The sequence below is a fragment of the Hydra vulgaris genome, chromosome 02 (genome assembly GCF_038396675.1).
Source record: "Hydra vulgaris chromosome 02, alternate assembly HydraT2T_AEP".
Lineage (NCBI taxonomy): Eukaryota > Metazoa > Cnidaria > Hydrozoa > Anthoathecata > Hydridae > Hydra > Hydra vulgaris.
Genome location: NC_088921.1, coordinates 17,874,421 through 17,895,605, shown reverse-complemented (window position 1 = coordinate 17,895,605; position 21,185 = coordinate 17,874,421). Strand labels below are relative to the sequence as shown.

Below are 21,185 nucleotides of genomic sequence, written 5' to 3'. Positions count from 1 at the left end.
TATGTTGCTTATATATTTATGTTGCTTATATATTTATGTTGCTTATATATTTAATGTTGCTTATATATTTATGTTGCTTATATATTTATGTTGCTTATATATTTATGTTGCTTATATATTTAAAGTTGCTTATATATTTATGTTGCTTATATGTTTATGTTGCTTATATATTTAATGTTGCTTATAAATTTATGTTGCTTATATAATTATGTTGCTTATGTATTTAATGTTGCTTATATATTTATGTTGCTTATATATTTATGTTGCTTATGTATTTATGTTGCTTATATATTTATGTTGCTTATGTATTTATGTTGCTTATATATTTATAGCAAAAAAGTAATATTAAAGCAATAGTTTTCTAGTTGTTAAAATTCAAAAGTTTTCTTTTATAGATTAATTCATGATTGTTCCAGACACTGTACTATAATATAGAACTATAATCATAAACCATTAAAAACTATGACCTTAAAACACCTATTTAAAAGTTATGCCACAAAAATTTAGCACAGTGAAGTCAGTTCGTAGCAAATAAACTTTAATACGTCAAGTTCGCTTTTGCAATTATCTTACATTTTTTGATTAATTTTAGTTATGGTGCTCACAAGTGCACAAAAAGATATACAACTGTTACAGATACATTATTTCCTGGATAATTATTTTTATTTACTACAAAAGCAATATATAAATAGTTTTAAAGAATTAATATAGTAATTACTATATTTATTCTTTTTCAGAATATATCCCTTTAAAATTATTCTATATATTTTCAATATATGGAATTTTTCCGAAAAATTTAAAATCTCATTTCTAAATTTTTAAGTAAAATTTGTTAATTCTGTAAAATTTGATATAATCTTTAATTATTTTAACTTGAAGTTTAAATGTTAAATATTAGACTTTCGTTCACATAAATAAAATATAAGTCATTACGGATTGTGGTATCAAAAGAAATGCCTAAGAGCTTTGTAAAACAAAAAATAGTTTTATTTACACATTTATAAACAAAACACAGCAATTTTCAATAGTTTTTAATTCTATTCAAGTTAATATTGAACAAATATGTCATCTGATAAATCTAAAAAAAGTAATCAAGTTAAAAAAAGGAAAAAATACACCACATTACCTGGAAATCAATTTATTTATTCATAATAACAAAACGAAAAAAATATAAAAAAAGTTTACAAAAAAAATTCAACAACAGCTGCATCATAAATTGACAGTTTAGATTAACCAAATACAAAAATACTTATTTTCTCACAGCTCTCTCTCCTAATATTGTACATTCTACAGGATCCACACTCCCTATTAAAAAAAAAAAAGGGTTGAGCTTTTGCCTTAAATTTTAGTCCACACCTTATGAGATAGTTTTATCTGTTCAGCAATAGGCTCCTTTTTATTTGTTCTGCAATATGCTAAAAAAGCATTGTAATATTTATCTAAAATGAAAAAAAAAATTAAATTAAAATTAAAAAAAGTAAAAACATAACATATCATCACTACAAACTACAAACTTGCAATGATTTTTTCTAGAGCATTGTTAAAAATAGTCAACTTCTAAAACAAAAGACATTTATTGCAAAGACAGTTACACAAAATAACAAACTCTTATAAACAATCAGTGCAAACAAATTTTGTAATTCGACCAAAAAAAAATTATTTTTACTTTGATTGCGACAAACTAATTTCTTTTTAACTATTAAATATAACTATTAGCTAATGATCAACATGGTAAATTAAAAAAAAAATTAAAGTTTACTAAGTGAAAACCATACTTTAACAGTAAACAAACAAACAGTAAACAAACAAACAGTAAACAAACAAACAGTAGACAAACAAACAGTAAACAAACAAACAGTAAACAAACAAACAGTAAACAAACATACAGTAAACAAAGTAAATTTATGATAATTATTAGCGCACCAAAGGATATCTAAAATAAATAAAAAATTATGATTCAAAAAAGTAAAAGCATAACATATCACTACAAACTAATTTCCTTTTGCCAGTGTTTTTTTCTAGCGCATTGTTAAAAATAGTCAAAATCTAAAACAAAAGACATTTATTGCAAAGACACAAAAGAACAAACACTTAAAAGCAATCAATGCAAACAAATTTTGTAATTTAATCAAAAAATAAAATTATTTTTACTTTGATTGCGACAAACTAATTTCTTTTTAACTTTTATAGCTAATATATTAATATAATATATTAGCTATAAAATAATATATTAATTTTTATAGTTAATATAACTATTAGCTAATGATCAACATAGTAAATTTAAAAAAAAATTCATGTTTACTAAGTTAAAACCATACTTTAACAGTAGCATTTTAACAAAGTAAATTAATGATAATTACTAGAATTATGATTATAGTTATTAGCGCAATGTTATTAGGAGAACTTAAGAAATAAAAAAGATAATAAAGATGAGATAATAGAGGTAACAAAGTAATAAAGGTAAAATTATATAAACAAAAAAATAAATAAAAAAAGCATATAGTAAAATGTTTATTTTTATTAGAAATAGGATCTTTTTAATTAAAAACATTAATATTTTCATGAACAGATAAAGACACATCATAAAGTACATACACTGTAAAAAAAAATTTTCATTAAAAGTACTTATTAGATACCCCTATTTCAGTAATAATTATTAATTATTACGAAAATTATTAACTGCAATTTGAAGTATTCACAAAATCTTAACTGAAAATAAAATGTTATTTTGACATGGAGAATCACCAACACCGTCACAGCAGCAAATCGTTATAATATTTTGCATGTTCTGTTAAAATTTTGATGGTGTTAGTGTAGAAACAGAAGGTATATTTTTTTAACAAAATTTTTTTATAAACATAACTTAATATTAAAAAAAAAAGAAACAAAATTGGTAGTTATTTTACAAATTCATATATTTGCAACCAAAATTTAACAAAAAAGAATAATAAAAATATACATATTAAACTAAAAACATTACCTACATCTTCTATTTGTAGATATTTCTATTTTACCCTGCCCACTCTAAATCCACCCAATTTACTCTTAGTAAAGATAATCCCTTTCTCTTTAATGAAATAAAGTAAATTTTTTCCCCCACTATGGGCCCACACTCTGTGTGCACTATAGGATGTGGGATAGATATATAGATAAGGGTTAATTTCTATATATGATTGCTGAAATAGCTGAATGATATTTTAGTTGCATACTTAACCATAAATACTTCAAATCATTTATTTACAGTTACAGATAAGGGTGGTGCACCAACGATTGTTGCTGAGATTGTTACAACATAATTGGCTAAAATAAATATTAAAAAAAATACAGGTAATCAAAAATTAAATACAATTTAAAGCAATCAAACCATTAGTAAAATATCTCATAAAACAGAATAACATTAGAAAATATTAAATTTTTTCAAAATTAATTTTAAAGATGAAGATAAATTAGAAATTAAAACCAACAATATGTAATAAACTGTGTTACTAAAATTAAAATAACAATTAAATATTGTTATTCCATTTTAAACATTTTATACAAAATGTTGAATTAGAAACTAAAAAAAAAACATGTAAATTTTTTAAGAAGTAAATTCAAAAGATTCTTTATAGGTAAATTTAACTTTATAAAATCTAACTATCACCATCAGACAATAACATTGTAAGTAATTAGATTCATATAAAACATGATTGAATATCCAACATAAAATTATTTAAAACCAATAAAAAATTAAAAGCAACTTGCTAACTTTTAAAACATGGTAATACTTTTATATAATTAACAGCCTGTCAAGATACAATTTTAATACATTACTTACAAAACATGCTTCATTAAAACATTAAAAAATTAAATTTTAGAAACTTTAAAAGCAGATTAAAATATTAAAAAGCGCATACTATTTATAAATAAAAGTATATTCAAAAATTGTATTATTTATGGTAATGATAATAGAAGATTGAACGATATTTCATTTGCAGTGTCTCGTGCATTATCAATTAAAAACGTCCGAGTTGACTTTTTATTATTTTTAAAAATTTTGATTTAAATAAAATGGTGTATTGTAAATATAAAATTCAAATTTTCAATTATGTTCTTAATAAAAAATATTATTTTTAAACCCCCATTACTGTTTAAAAAACGTAAAGGTCACTGCGTGGCAAGTTCAAATCATCAGCTTACTTTTTAATTCTTGTTACTTAAAAAGCAAAACAAGACAACTTTATAGTTCTATAGATTTTATATTATATGTTATATACTTATTTTCCTTGCACAAACTCAACTTAGTTGTAGAAAACGTGAAATGTAGAACTAAAATGACATAAGTATCTCAATCATGACACATATGCAACAAACTTCCCCCCATTTTTTGATATTTTCAGAATTTTTAGCTTTTTTAAAAAAAAATTTATTTATTAAAGATTATAATATCGTTATATATCTTTGTATAAAATCTCTATAAAACTTCAAGAGTATTTTGATTTGAAAATATGCAATATTTTCAAATACAAAATTCTCTTGAAGTTTAAAACGTTTGTTCACGTTTTCTTATAAAACCAAGTGCTGCAACTCTTTCTTGCCATTACCTCGGTTGCAATGGCTGCCAAGGGTTTCGTATCAAACATGCTTAAAGGGACACTACTACTATTAAGTTTGCCAATAAGATAAAACCAGTTGTACATTTGTATGAGATCTCCTTGTATTCTTCATTATTTTAAAGATGTCAATTTCAATACTTTCTAGTCTTTCATTGCATTATAGATGATATAGCTCAGGTACAGATTTCATTACATGTTTTTGATTTTTTTCTAATATGTTTATATCTTTTTCAAGAGAAGGACTCCATACCTGTATTGCAAATTCTAAATGTGGGCATATTTGACTACAATACCGCAATTTTATTAATTCACTATCTTTATACTAAAATGATTTACATATTATACCAAATTTTTATTTTGCAATAGATGATGCAATTTCAATTTGTAATCCTATTTTAAGTCATTTGAAATTAATACGCCTGTGCATCCGTTTCATTATTAACTTCAGCTATTACTTTAAAATCATCTGCATACAACAACAGTTAGTTTTTAAGTTGACTTGAAAGATCATTAATGTATATTAAAAATAAAATTGGACCAAGCACAGAACCTTGTGGTACACAGCTTACTATGTCCACGCATGATGATACACTTTCTCCAGTACAACTCTTTGCTTCTTATCAGTTAAAAAAGAAATTATCCACTTCAGTGACAGATGTAAAGCCAAATGCTTCAAGTTTTAGTGCTAATCTACTATGTAAAACTTGGCTACCAGTGCCAATCTCCTCAAATACCATTAAAACAGCCCCTTTATTATCCAATTCTTTTTCTTTAATAATCAAGTTTGTTTGACTCTTATGCCAAATATAACTACATTTTTTTCTTTATGTTTTATATCATTTCGCTCAACTGTCATTGCACTAATAACATTAACTGCAGTAACATTAGGTTTGTTTGCCATTTTAAAAAGGTACTAAAACTTTATATTGGATTTTCTTCTGACATTTTTTTCTAAATTCTTGACATTTTTTCTTTAATGCATTGTTTTCAACTTTAACTAAACTTAATTGAATCTCCAAAATTTTAATCTTCTCTTGATGTTCTTTGATCTTCTTGCAATTTCTCTTCGACTTGTTTCATTAGCTCAGCAATTTCAAAAGTATTTTTTGAACCAACTTAATACAATATATAAGTTTCCAGATTTTTATTTGAATAGTTAAAACATGTCTAATAACTATGTAACGTGCGTGCTTCTTTTGTATGTGCATGTGTGCTTCTTGTTTTTTAATAGTTAATCTTAAATTTTTATATATTTTTTATACTTGCAGTTAATAATCCACAAATACAAAATATTATTTACTGTGGTTGTGGTTGATGTGTATTGTGAAAATAATTATGCACTTCAACCACATGTTTAATGGCATCTGGGTGTGTTACTTCCTTTTCTAAAAGATTTAAATAATGTTCAAAACACCCCTATAATAAAAGATTTGTATAAATTTCTTTGTAAAAATCTCTTTTTATTTTCATCTTATTTTCATCTTATTTTCATTATTTGTTACCACAGTGAATACTTCATTGTGGGTTTCCTTAAGATCTTTAATGACATTACAAAAAGTATGTTACAATACTTAGTTGTTTTTTTATTTAATGCCCAATCAGTTATGCATAAAGTTTAGACTTTAATCCATCATATGCACTGTAAGCAATAATCAGACCATTAGTAACACAACTCCATCCATCTCACATAATCGTTTTCTCATATTGGGTAAGTTGATCCAGTGCCGTGGCTAATGGATCAACTTACCCAATATGAGAACCCCCCTACTTCAAAAAAAAGAAATTGTCATTACAACCCTAATTTATTTTTTTAATTTCTATCATTACGCCTTAGTGTGTGTGTGATCTTGTATGCTATTGGTGCATTTAGGTACATGGAATGAATAACCATAATTAATATAACTAAAACCTTATTAAATAAAATTTCCAGTAAAAAAGTAAAGTCTGATTGATTGAATTTAGTTTAATAAATAGATAAATTAAAATTGATAATATTGAATAGAGTTTTTGGAGCCCACCAGTGCAATTATCTAAGCTATGAGTGACTATTTTGAAATAAAGATAATATACATATAGAAAATAGGAAAAAACTAAGTTTGAAAGCTAACATGAAAAATTTTTTTCTAACAATTATTCTGTGACTTTGGACAAAGTGAAATAACTTACTTATTTTATCCTTTAGATTAATAATGAGTAAATACTAATTGTTGTTATAATAATAATGATTGCATCACTTTTTATTGCATAAAATATTACTCAATTTCCATGTTCTTCATTGATGAGATTGATTTAAAAATCACATCATATGTACTCCTTAAGGTGTTTTTAGATAAAGTTATTTCTACTTTAGGTTTTTTTTTTAACCATTTTTGTTTTTTGTATGATGACATAAGTTAAGAATAAATAATAATTTTAAAATCACCAACTCTTTTAGATGTTTTTAGATAAAAAGTCATTCCATATGAAATCTGCTCAGAATGGTTTTATATTTCAACTATCGCAGATTATGTAATAAAATAAATCCTGCAATTTTTAGCTTGATTAACCAACCTGTCAAAAGTTATATTTGAATCAATATTAACTAAGAAATTTATATTTCCAAGAAATTTAAGTTTCTAGAACTCATTATTGATTTTTGACTTTATCTTGTAAATAAAAAAGGTTATTACCCGAAATGGATTATTTGGGTAAAATACTATAACTATACAAAATTTCAAGCGATAACCTCTTTTATTTATAAAGTTATGGTTTGTCAAAAATCAACAAATTCTACTGTAAATTTCAGATATTCAAGTTTTGGTTATAAAAAATTATTCATCCATTCATAACTTTTAGGCAGATCAAGTTCAAATTTTATAGATTATGTTTTGTTTGCTGTTGTTGTTTTTTTCATAAAATATGTGGGTAGTTGAAGTTTGAAGCAAATCTGAGGTGCTATCCTGGAGCCATTTGATATGGAATGACCCTAAAGTTATTTATTTTAGGTTTCTTTTTTTTTAACCTTTTTGATTTTAGGAATGCATAAGAGAAACATTTGTAAACAAATTTAAAGACAAATTTCTTTAAAAAAAAATGTAAAAATTATATGAAATCTGTTCTAAAATATATATAGCTGTATCTTTTGAGTATCAAAATTTATTTTGATGAAATCTACGTATAAAATGTGATGAAAATGCTTTGATAAAAATTGAAATCTGTTTATAAATATATATAATATGCATAAGAGACACAATTATGTTAGCGTTATTATTTTCAGCAAGGTAATGTTTGGTTAGGATTTGTTTAAATCAGTTTGGTTAGGATTTGTTTAAATGATGTTTTCGGATAAAACATCATAAATTCTTTAAAAAGAAAATATTAGTTTGCGTAGTTCGTGCTTCTTTTAAAATTGTATGTTAATGATAAATAATTTCATTTGGATGATAATTTTACATAATGAGATTCCATTTTAATTCACAAACTAAATAATAATAAACTATCGTACTCTTTGTTACCATAGAACATCTAAATCAGTGCATAAAAATCTTAACTAGACACTGGTTTTTCAATTTCATACGATACCTAAAATCAAGATCTAAAAGCTTGACAACCTACTTTTTTGTTGTTGCGGTAAACAACTAAGAACATTTGTTATAATGTTCTTAATACACTATAAGTTGACATTTTTTATGTTAATTTATGATAAAAACTAAAGTTATTTATTTGACAACTTTTTTTGTTGTTGCAGTAAACAACTAAGAACATTTGAGGAGTGTATTTGCAAAACCTGATAATTCACTTCTTTTCAATTCCGATATATTGGTAAAAAAGTTTTTCAATTGGTTAAACTGATAAAAATCAGAAGATATAGTAGAAGGAATGTTTCAGACAAAAATTTAAAAATCATGCTATTTTTTATTTTATTTTAATCGAAAAATTAAAAAACGTTCTATCTGGTTTTGTTTGTCAATTTTTTTTTATCCTGTTTTGATTGGAAATATATTTTGGCATAAGTATTGTTAGAAAATGATACACTGCACTGGCAACATCATTTGATCCTCTACTTGATTGGAATTCTAACCAGGTGCAAGAGTTTAATTTGCTATTCAAATCGTACAGGCCAAAATTATAGAAGCTAAGTTGCCTTGAGTAAAGTGTTTCATGTATCGTAACTCTTGTGAATTTTCTTAATTAAATAATCAGCCTTTCCTATACAAATGCAATTTTTAATCATTGTCAAATGTGCAAGTATCAGAAGCAGGCGGTTCAAATGAAAAGAAATGAATTAAATTCACCAACAAATACTCTGTAAAAGATTTTGTATACAAAATGTTTCTCATAAGAAACAAAAAATGTTTCTTATAAAAAATAGAAAATGTTTCTTATAAGAAATAGAAAGATCAATCAAAAGTGACTTTTTGAAGATATTGTACAACTTGTTAATACATTTTGAACATGTTTGAAGATAAAGTTTTACACATTTCTTGCGACCCTAATGACTTTCTGTAGCTCAAAGACTTGAAATAAAACTTCTTATGGCTTCGTTTAACATAGTTTTTTGTTTCTCGTCTGTTTCCATCACAAGTTTTCTTAGCTAATTCACCTGGTAAATATTGGTGAGGTAACACACCATTAAATCATTTTCCCTAAATAGGAAATATTTGTCAGAAAAATTTCTTGCAAACACAAATTTTTAAATGGTATTGGTTGATGTAGTATTGTGTAGCAATTTTTCTACTTTTTTCATTTGTTGTTTAAGTTTTTTTGGTTTTCCCTGTTTTGGTGTAAACAAGAATAATATTATCATGTTTTATCTTATTGCATGACTGAAACAATATTTTTTTAAGTTTCCAAGCTTCTTCTTTGCTAATCTTCTTCTTCCAAAAAATGCTGGATCCACCCCTGCCAACTTGTTGGCAGGGGCGGATCCAGCATTTTTTGGTCTTTAAGATAGCTAACTTCCAAACATAGAGCAAACTCCAAACATTTACATGTTTATACTTATGTCGAATAAGGATGCTTTGCAAAAAAACTGCGATGATTTTGCCTGTGAGCTCTCACGTTTGCGGCAGGGGTGTGTGGCAAAAATTTTGATTTTTTTTTTCCCAAGCTCCAATCATTGCAATCTCAAAGACCAAAAAATGTTGGATCCTCCCCTGCAAATTAGTAACCATACAAGTTCTTTTGTAACCGAATATCTGCAAAAATATCTGCTAAAAAGCAAACATAAACTGAATAAAGTAATTTATACAGTAAATATATAGATTAATACTTGTTATGACAATATATAATATGTTATCAGTATACATATAAATTTTTTTTTTTAAGTATATATATATATATATATATATATATATATATATATATATATATATATGTTAAAAATATATATATTTAGATTATACATACATAGATGATTATACTATTATACTAATCTATTATAGATTATTATAGATAATCTATAAATATATATATTAATATATAGAGAGAGAGAGATTATCTATACAAAATTTTATTCACATTTATAGCGTGACGTGTTCAAGAAATATATTTTATCTATCTTTGATTTTTAAGGACATTGCGATAGAATTCTTTTGTTATATGTTTTCTTGTGTTGTTGTTGGATTCATTGCTTATTTTGTTTTTATTTAGACAGTTTACAACATTTTAATACTTAAAGTGTAAATAATTTATTCATAAAGGATGATTTTCATATTTTTAAAGCAGTGAAATTTTTTTGTTAATTCTCTACTGTTTTAGTTTTATTTATGAGTTATGTATAATTATTACTTTTAAAAATAGTTTGATAAATAAATAAATAGTTGGTGGGGTTAGAAAGACATGTTTTTTTTTACTCATCGAATAATTTTTAGTCATAGATGATAAATGATAGGGTCAAATCATTATATTTCAACCAATGTCCTATGAGTCACCATCTTTGATTTTCCTGATTTTTACATATTGTTATGTGCATTATGTAGTTAGTTTAAATTCGAAATTTTAGACTTCCAAGTACAATGGTTCAGAAAATATAGCCTTAGAAACATGACATAGTGGCCCCCTTACTATAGCATTTTACTATTCATCCACAAGACTTTACAGATAAATTTTCTGATTAGCTACTATTGTCTGCATTAAGTGGGCAAAATTAGAATTAATATCTTTTAAAGTATATGAGGCAGATGGGTTTTTTTTTATAATAATGACAAACCATTATGAAAACTTCAATCATCGTCAATTACAAAATAAGTTTAAATTCAGATTTATTTCAAATTCAAATTTAGATTCAGAAAAAGTAAAATAAAGAAACCAAGTAAAACAATGTTTATCTGTAAAAAATTTAAAAAAATTATTTGGTTGATTTGTCTTCTTCTCAACAAAACAAAGTTATAAAGTTATTAAAGGAGAAACCACAATCGTTATGTTATAACATTAATGACATTTAATTAACTTAATTAAAATAATAAATATATGCCTAAGTTTTTTACAACAAAATAGTTTTTTAAAAAGTTGTCTGTATGTGGTCCATACCGCATACAGACTACTGATTACCTATAATAAAATAGAATTTAAAGAAATAACAATTTCAATTTAAAATTAATTTAGATATTCAGATATTAAGTATCTAAATATCTAAATTAATTTAGAGACTTTCATTTGAACCATAATGAAGGTCTCTAAAAAGTTACTGCCCCCTTTATTTGTGCCCCTATCTATCTTCTACAAAGACCAGATCAATGAGAGGGCAGCCAACCATATCTTTCTTTTTATTAAGAAATGGCTTAATATTAGTTGCACTCTTCAAATAGGCCAGCAGGCAGATTAGAGGGGCTCTGGTCTCTAGTAACGCATTCAACCGCTGATAAATGAAAAAAAGAGTTATTTAAAAATGCATTTTTAGTGTGAATTTGACAAGTTTATAATGTTTGCATTTTCAGATAGTTGGGTCTAATGGTCTTATTTGCTGTTAATCTTCGATTAAAACAAAGTGTTAGAAAATTTGACTTTTTTGGCAAATGGATGTTTTGCTTTTAGATATATTTGAATTCTAAAGTGCTACAAGCTACCTATATTTTGCCCACTTATTGCAGACAGTAGTACCTAATCAGAAAACTTATCTGTAAAGACTTGTGGATGAATAATAAAATGCTACAGTTAGTTTTATTTTGGCATATTTTAACATATTTAAGAATTTTTCCAAAGTTGAGGAGGTCATAATTTTTTTACTAATTAAATACAGGTTAATAAAAACCACTTTTTTAGAAAGAGAACTATCCAGAAAATAGTTCTAGAAAAAATAAGACACTTGTTGAAAGTGAGAAAAAAGTTATACAGCTCTAAAGTAGTCTGTTTTGACTATTTTTAAATCGAGGGGTGCCACCATGTCATGTTTCTAAATCTTTAATTTCTGAACCGTTTTACATGGAAGTCTCAAGTTTCAAATATAACGTATCTACATAATGCACATAACAATATGTAAGGATCAGAAAAATCAGAGATGGTGACTCACAAAGTTTTCATCAAATTGGTTGATATATAATGACTTGACCCAATATCACAAAAAAACATGTTAATTTAAGCTTCTCAGCTTAAATTAACATGAACAAAAAAAGGTAAAATGTATTAGAATGAAATGTTTTAAAATTTTTTAAAATTTTAAAACATTTGAGGTTTAATAATTATTTTTAAAAGTATAAACGGCTAGTATTAACATTTTTTATTTTTCTTATTTTGGGAATTTCATTATAATAAACGACAAACTGCGTCCGAAAAAAGTTCAATCAACGAATTAGTATCGCCCAAAGTTGTTTTAAATATTTACTTTAAGCAAACATAAAACAATAAATTTAAATTATTCTTAAATTTAAAATTTGCTTTAACCAATTATAATGTGTCCTAAAAAAACCAGTCTTAAGCAGTCACATATACAAAGTATTTTCTATAAAACCTTTTTTCCGTGTGTTTTCCCTATTTTTTTAACCTAGTAATTGGCAATTCCTGTTTTGGAAAATCTCACACAGGTCATGTGCGAATTGCATTTAATTTTGTTAAAATGGCAATATAAAAACACACACTTTAATCTTGGATCTGATCAATGTAAAAAAGTCGTGCGAATTTATTTTCTTTTAAAATAATGTTTATTTCACTTATCTCTTAGTGACTTTAAAATGACGATAATGTTGTCAAAGAAAGTTTTTTTTTAATTCTTATCGTTTTTATATTATTTTATTTCATAGAAAATCTTTAAAATTATTAGTTTATGTTCTCCAATTAAAATGTCTAAATTATTAATCTACATATTTTCAAACTTCAAACGTGATTTACAGTCATTTTATAAAATGTGATCAAAAAATTTGATCCTGAAATATCACAAATGTTTTTTTACCGGTTGCGGTAGTTACAATATACTTCAATATCTATTAGCAATACGAATTTCCTTTGTTTTGTTCGAATTTGTCAAAAGATTTTTAAAGTTCGATGATCGAGTTTTAAAATGTCATTTTGTTATCATTGTTTATTAATTGACATTGGTTACAAAACTTCTTAAACTTCGTGAGTATATTTCATTATATATTTAATTATTTGTTTTTATTTTAAAAAGTTTTGTTTTGAAACTAAATTTAAACAAAAATAAATTTTATATAAAGTAAATTTTTTTTTTTTATAAAATAACAAGAGAAAAGTGCAAAAAAAAGTAAACAACTTCAGCTTATTCTTAATATATTAAAAAGAATAAGCTGAAATTTTTCACTTTTCTTGGAAATTCATTAATTAAAAAAAATTAAAATTAATTATTATAAAGTTTATATTTTATATCGATTATAAATATAATATATATAGATCGAAATAAAACATAATTTTCAACATAACTCGGGTGTTAATTGTATTTTCAACAGACTGTATTTTTCACTGATTTTCTTTTCATCTTTGATTGACTTTCTTTTTTCTTTTATATTATTAATTTTTTATTGGTATGAACTGTCCATTTAAATGAACATGTACCAACTGTTAATTTAACAGTTGGTACAATTTCATCAAAATTCAATCATTATTCCAGAAAGTTCATTAAATTTTTTTTGCTTACAACAGATGTGGCTTAAGAATACAAATTAATATTAAATATTTAAAGTTCATAAAAATACCATTTTATAAATATATTTATAAAATGGTAAGTGTCGTGAAATAACTTTTTTTTTTCAGTGATAAAACTTATATTTATAATATTTGTTTTAAAAATATTTTTACGAAAGAAATTTTAAATTTGATTGATTATGTTATCGATTTTTATCTTATCTAAGTTTGTTGCTTTTTTATTTCTAAAATCATTTACGTTTTATAGCAACTATAAAACATATAAATGTTTGTACGTAGGGTAGCATCGTGAAAATCTTGATTTTAATAGTGCTAAGACCTATACGGTCTGTATAGGCTTCTTGGAGCGCTTTTAGGAACAAAATAAAAATAGTTTGGCACTTCTACGTAAATATCGGCACTTTGCTTTGGCACTTTGCTCTTATCCGTAAAAATCGGATACTTGGTAACCATAGCTTTGTAGCTATGCTTTAACGATAAAATTATTGTTTATTATTGCGATTGTATGAATATTATATCAAATGTTTTTGTTATAAAATTTATCAATAATTACAAAGTATATACTGTTCTTAAAGCGCTTTTTTTTTAAAGTTTCCAATCAACGTCGAATTCGAATAAACAAATATTTAAACTCTCACTCTTTGAGTTTTGTATAATTTATTCACACAACTTAATTTAAATGATTGACGAAGGAGATTTTCGAAGTTCTAAATTTAAAATTACAAATTCGATTTATAAAAACATTCATTTTTCTCCAAATCTGTGTTTAAATAACATTTGTTTTCTTGGTGTCTTATTACATTATGTGATTGAACATTAATTTTTAAATTTATTTTCATTAATAATAAAAATATGATTTTGTTTTATATTTTTTTTAGTATGTTAGATTTATGATAAAATGGAATTATTTTGTTATAAAAATGTGATAAAAAATTATGTTCAAACAAATGAAAGTTTTTTTATAATTTTTAATAAAGAATTATTATATTGAAAGTTTCATCATTTAAATTTTTTTTATATATGATCCTAATTTAATATTAATGTAAAATGAAATATTAATGTGTTTAGTTTAATTTTTTTTATTTATGATTCTAATGTTTATATTAATGTATATAATTTTATTATGTAATGTATTTAATAATAATATATTGTATATAATTTTTTAGTTAATTATAATTTAATATAAATATATGTATTAATATCTAGATTATTTTAATGTATTTTATGTTTTATAATTTCGATTATTATTTATTGGTTTATTTATATATAATATTTATTTTTTCTTTAGATCATCTACTTAAATTAATTCGTCAAAGTAAAAATGAAAACGATCCATATAAATATAAACTTGAAACTTATTACGTTAATTTATTCATTGAATGTTTTTATGAAAGTCAATCATCGTTTACTGATGAAATAAAATTAATCGTCGATAAACGAGAGTGGTGGAGGATTTTGATTGACGATGGAAAAACTTCTTACAAAACTTCTTGTGAAAATTATTTCGTAAATCATTACATTAAATCTGGAAGAAAGTTATCGAAGTTATGTGTTAAAAAAAATATTTTAAGTGATGAAGAAAAAAATCTTATAATTCAATGTTCAACAAATGTTCGTGAAATCGGCTTTTGGCGTCCAATTAAATTCGAAGGATGTAAACCGAAAGATAAGATTGAAAGGTTGTGGATCTCAAATTATTTTATAACGAAAAAAGATTTTGAAGAAAATTTTCTTCCGTGGATTAATCTTTGTGAAGAATTATTTCTTTTCCTTTACGACGACATCGATTTCATTGAAGAGATTTGTGAATGGATTTGTTGTTCGAATGTCAAGGTGTTTGGGATCGGGTACCGTGGAAAATATTTTAAAAACCTTGATGAATTAAAAAACTTTATAACACGAAAAAAATGATTAATATCTTAAATAAAATATAAACAATAATTATAAATTAATTAATGAAATATTTAATATATTATTTTATTATTAAATATGTTTTGAAATATACGAATTAATTTTAATAATATTTAAACGTTTAATAAATTTTTATTATTAAAGGATGAAATAATTAATTTGTCTTAAAATATATTAATAATAAACAATTATAATTATAATATATTTACTATTACTATTTTTATTATTATTATTATTATTATTTTTATCGTTGTTAGTCATAATTTTATATTATAAATATTTATAGTTTTTATTTAATAATATTAATAATAATAACGTTGATATTATATTTTTTCAAAATGGGTGTTTGAGTTTTTTCTTAAGTTTATTGTTTAATTAATATTAATTATAATGTTTATTACATTGATCGTGAAATATATAATTATAATTAATATAAATAAAAACTAGATTAATTTTTGTTATATTTTATTTATTTAATTATTTTAAATATTTTTCTAAGGTTTTAAAACTTAAAAAAATGTTTGTAAAGTTATATTGAAAATTTTTTGTTTAATGTTTTATGTATTTATTTTTATGTAATTTTGTAGATATATAAATTTGTAATGAAAAATTAAAACTTTCGTTTTTGATTTACACAATCTAAATTTATGTTAATGAAAACTATTTTTAGATTTTAAAATTTCCGCCATTTGTTTCTTTAAAAGATTTTTGTTGTCAACGTAATAAAAAAATTCGAATGTTTCTTTGAAGTTATTTTGTTCGAAAGTTGAATTTTCAATTAAATAACTGTTTACCGAAATATGTACTTAAATACGAAATTTTTAATAAAACACATTTATAAATTTAGTAACTATATCTTTTTCTAATTTCAATAAACAATTAAAATGAGCTTTCTTATACAAAGGATAAAAGGAAAGTTTTTTTTTACTTGAGGTACCAAATAAAAAGTAAAAAACAAAATATAGCAAAAACATTTGCTAAATTAATATAATCTTTTTTGTACTAAAAAGTAGAAAATAAAGTTTTTTGTTTAACTTTAATAGTTCAGTAAACTAAAGATTGACAGGTCTGCACAAGGTTTATATAGAAATATACCTGTCAATCTTTAGTTTACTGAACTATTAAATTAAAAAGTTTATTTTCTACTTTTTAGTAAAAAAAAAGATTATATTTTTTAGCAAATGTTTTTGCTATATTTTCTTTTTTAGTTTTTCAGTGAATATTTCAGCAATCTTAGCTGATTTTAAAAATGAAAAGATGTATTTATAAAAGGTTTCCGAAAGAAACGATCACTCAGATATCGATCAAATTCCACATGTAGGACGACAAAGTTACTTGATGAAGAGTTCATATCAAGTAGGGTGGTTCTAAAAACAATTTTTTTGAAAAAAATCTGCTCCCACCCTTTAAATGTGTTCTATATAATACAAAAACACTAGGTTTAAAATTTTTTTGAATAAAAAATATTTTTAGAGGTCCCCCAAAACCCTTTAATATTTAACGGGTCCCTAATATTTAAAAAAAAAAAGTTTCTCGAAAATAGGTCAACCTGGTACTCAAATGAAGCGAAATTATATAAAAATTTCAAAAATAACATTCATTTTGAAAAATAAATTTGAAGTTTAAACTTATTTATCACAATTATCATGAAAAATTCACTTATTTCATTTTTTGCTAAAAAACAAGATTTTTACGTAGTAAAACCTAAAATAACTATATTATTTCAAAATGAATGTTATTTTTGAAATTTTTATATAATTTCGCTTCATTTGAGTACCAGGTTGACCTATTTTCGAGAAACTTTGTTTTTTTAAATATTAGGGACCCGTTAAATGTTAAAGGGTTTTGGGGGACCTCTAAAAATATTTTTTATTCAACAAAATTTTAAACCTAGTGTTTTTGTATTATATAGAACACATTTAAAGGGTGGGAGCAGATTTTTTTCAAAAAAATTGTTTTTAGAACCACCCTAATATCAAGTGAACTCTTCATGTCTTTGTCGGTTCGTCTAACAGTACTGTTGCACCTTCTAACATCGTGTGCAATTCCTGTCCGCTTTCTCTATGCTATCTTTCTAACACGACTTCTTCTATATTTCATTCTAACTTACCTTCGTTCTTCCCAAACTCACTTTACTACTGGTTCTTAGAGCAGGTAATGACGCTCCTTTGAGCAATTAGCTGGCGGAGGATAAACCACAATACCATCAAAGTCCGCTTGTAGGATGACAAAGGAAGTTGAGGAAAAGTTCATATCATGAATTCTTTAAGTCTTTGTTGGTTCAAATAAAAGTACTATTGCACCTTCTGACATCGTGTTCAATTCCTTTCCGCTTTCTCTATGCTATCTTTCTATCACAACTTCTTCTATCTTTCACTCTAATATACCTTTGTTCTTCCTAAAACTCACTTTACACTTGGTCCGTAGAGCAGGTAATGACGCTCTTTCGGGAGCAGAACTTGTCTTTGCGGGCCTTGATAATGTGGTCTCCACAAGCGATTAGCTGGCGGAGGATAAACCACAATAACATCATAGTCCACGTGTAATTATGCGCAAAAGCTCAAAATTATACCTTAAGCAAATGCTTGAGGTGGGCAGGATTAAAAAATCTTTTTTTTCAAAAGGAATAACCTTTATAAACTAAATTGGAAACACAAAAAAAAAACTAAAAACGTTTAGAAAGGGGCAATAATACCTAACATTCAACCTATAAAGACTTATTTAGTTTCAGGTAAAGATATTCCATGTGGAATAATAACTTTTTTGTAATAGCTATTAAAACTTGTGTCAATTATTGATATGCTAAACAATGATAGTGATGATCTAATACAGCGAACTAATTTATCTTTAGTAGACTTTCATAAACTAATTGATCTCTGTATTAGTAAGTGTTATTTTTTATGGGAAGATGAATGATAAAATTAATTTTCTTATTAAGATTTTTACTGAAAATGGACATTACTATAAACAGTATTCAGGTATTGCTAAAAATTATAAATACTCCATAAATCCGTCTTGTTCTCGAAAAATTGATACCAAAAACCTTGTTATTTTACCACGGGTCCCACTTGTTCTTAGAAGAGAGTTTCGTAAAGTTGGTGTTAAAACAGTCTTCCGCTTTGGTAATCCCTTGATCAATATATTTTGCCAAAACAAGTCTAAACTACCTCTGAATAGTCATTTAGGAGTGTACCAACTTAATTGCACATGTGTTGCATGTTATATTGGTGAAATAAGAAAAAAAGATTTCCACACGAAATCAAGAACATGAAAATAATGTTACAAAAGCCAACTGGGAAACATATGGAATAGTAGAACATTCACAACATTGTAATGGTAAAATAAACTGAGAGAACCCTAAAACCCTTTCTTTTATTTCAAACAATTACACAAGAAAGGTTCGTGAGGCCATTAAAATACAATGTGTAAAATGTTCAAAATCTAAAAAAAACGTTTTAAATTATGACAATATATATATATATATATATATATATATATATATATATATATATATATATATATATATATATATATATATATATATATATATATATATATATATATATATATATATATATATATATATATATATATATATATATATATATACATATATAGAAAATTCTGAAACTCGAAGATCTTTTTTTATTCCACTCATATTTTTGTCTTTATGGGCAATTCCACGCTCAAGCGAGCTATTTCCATAAAATGAATAAAGAAATTCAAAGTAAATATTGGATTGCCATATATTTCAAAATTTAAAATTTGATCAATAATGTTATTTGTGTTTTTGTTTTTTTGTTTTAAATTTCAAATTAATGTCATGCGTCATACTTTCTGTGCATATGGTAGCTAAACCACATTTTGATAAAAGCGTAAAATTGTCCCCGTAAGTAACGATAAGTAATTTGATTTAAGATATATAAATAAATAGCTAAAACAATTTTTTGAATAATTTTATGCAGAATAATAACTACTTAATTTAATTTAAGAAGCCAATTTTTGTAGGTTAAATATTTGGCTTGAAATATTCGACTGAAGACAGCAGGTTTAATGCAATGTTTTTTTAATTGAGCGAAATTTCAATAAACAGGAAAACAAATAAATGATTTTGGGATGATTCATTAATATATAAAAATCTAATATGTTAAAATAAAAAATATAGATCTAAAAATGTGACATTAGAAAAATCAAAATGCCCCCTAAGTAACAGTGGAATTGCACTTATATGTGAAATCTGAAACAACGTGATAATTTAAAGCGCAAACATAGTCGTAAAACTGAAGCTTACAAAAATTTAAATTCTGGGGCTTCCCAATATGACTTCGCATGGCTTCAAAAAATTAGGAGTTTTATTAGGAGATACGCTTTCCTGTTATTATAGAGATCAGTGATCTTGACACAACCGTTTAGATCAAAAACACGTGTATGTTACGGGCAATTTTACTTAAGTTTAACACGTGTTTTTTTCCACATTCCTCACGGAAATTTAATATATTACTACGTTTCCGTAACGTAGAGACTTAATTTGTAACTTTAATTGGTGTTTATGATAAATAGTAAAAGTTAACTTCAAGGATTTAAAACCATTCTTTGCACGTGTCATTCTTTTTGTTTTAAAAGATTATTAATAGGCAACAGAAGCCAGAGTTTCGGAGTTGCGCCGGTTGGGTTAACTATTTCTATAGAAATGGTTTAAAGATTTTGTATGTTGAGAGCAGCGGTGGCTCAGGCGTAGCGCACTTGCTTCGGAAACAATGGATCCATGGTTCAAAGCCCACCTCCGGGCAAGTTTCACGACTTTGATTTGAAAGGAGGAGTGAGCTTCTAATTAAATGCTCATCACAGGTGCTCTGTAATAAGACCGTAAGGACTTCTTGGGGCACCTTAATAAATTTTTTAAAAAAATGATACATAGTTTGGCACTTCAATATCTGAGCAATATCGATTATCGATAAAACACGGCTAAAGAAAAAAGATCTGAGATTTTGTGCCGACAAAATAGTTTAAGGTGTATGTTCTTCCATCGTTCAATCGACGACTTAAAATACAATAACTTTTTATTTGTTTGTTGCAAAAATTAGAACCACAGCTTAACAACAGTACCATAAATATTTTTTTGAGATTTTTATTTTTAGAGATAACTTGATTCAAAAATTAAGGTCATTTTATATCCTAAATGTTTTGAAAGTAACGTTATTTTGAATTAATAACAAAACCAATTATACCATTATATTACCCTAATAGTGTGCATATTTTTAAATAATTAGCGTTGATCACACAAAAAATATGCCTCCCACCAAAAAGTTAACTTAAAAAAAATTTTTTTAGCACTTGTCAATTTTCAAGACTCAACTCGTCAATTTTCAAGACTGAAATTTAATTTTTAAAATTGGTTTGTTGTTCTGGAAAGCCCTTTTTGTATTACCAATAAATAAAATTAAAAAAAAAAAACGGTCACAGTTTTATTATGTCAAAGGTGGGTTGTTTCCTAATCATTAAAATTCCATTATCTATAGTTTTTATGGGTATTATATTCTTAGTTTCGAATAATAACAGTCTTGTTTATTGTTACTTTTGTAAAAGAACGGAAACGTTAATGCGATT

The 21,185-nt window shown here is 24.9% G+C and overlaps 1 protein-coding gene across 1 annotated transcript in view; it reads left to right on the top strand.

Annotated features, from left to right (window-relative positions):
- The window catches only part of LOC136076792 (NACHT, LRR and PYD domains-containing protein 3-like), a 46,836-nt gene extending 30,518 nt beyond the window's left edge, over nt 1-16,318 (top strand). Inside the window, exon 5 of the mRNA XM_065790244.1 lies at nt 14,956-16,318. Coding sequence (XP_065646316.1) covers nt 14,956-15,578 — 623 coding nt within the window. The 3' untranslated portion in view covers nt 15,579-16,318. The remainder of the gene's footprint in view (nt 1-14,955) is intronic.
- Nucleotides 16,319-21,185: the final 4,867 nt, after the last annotated feature.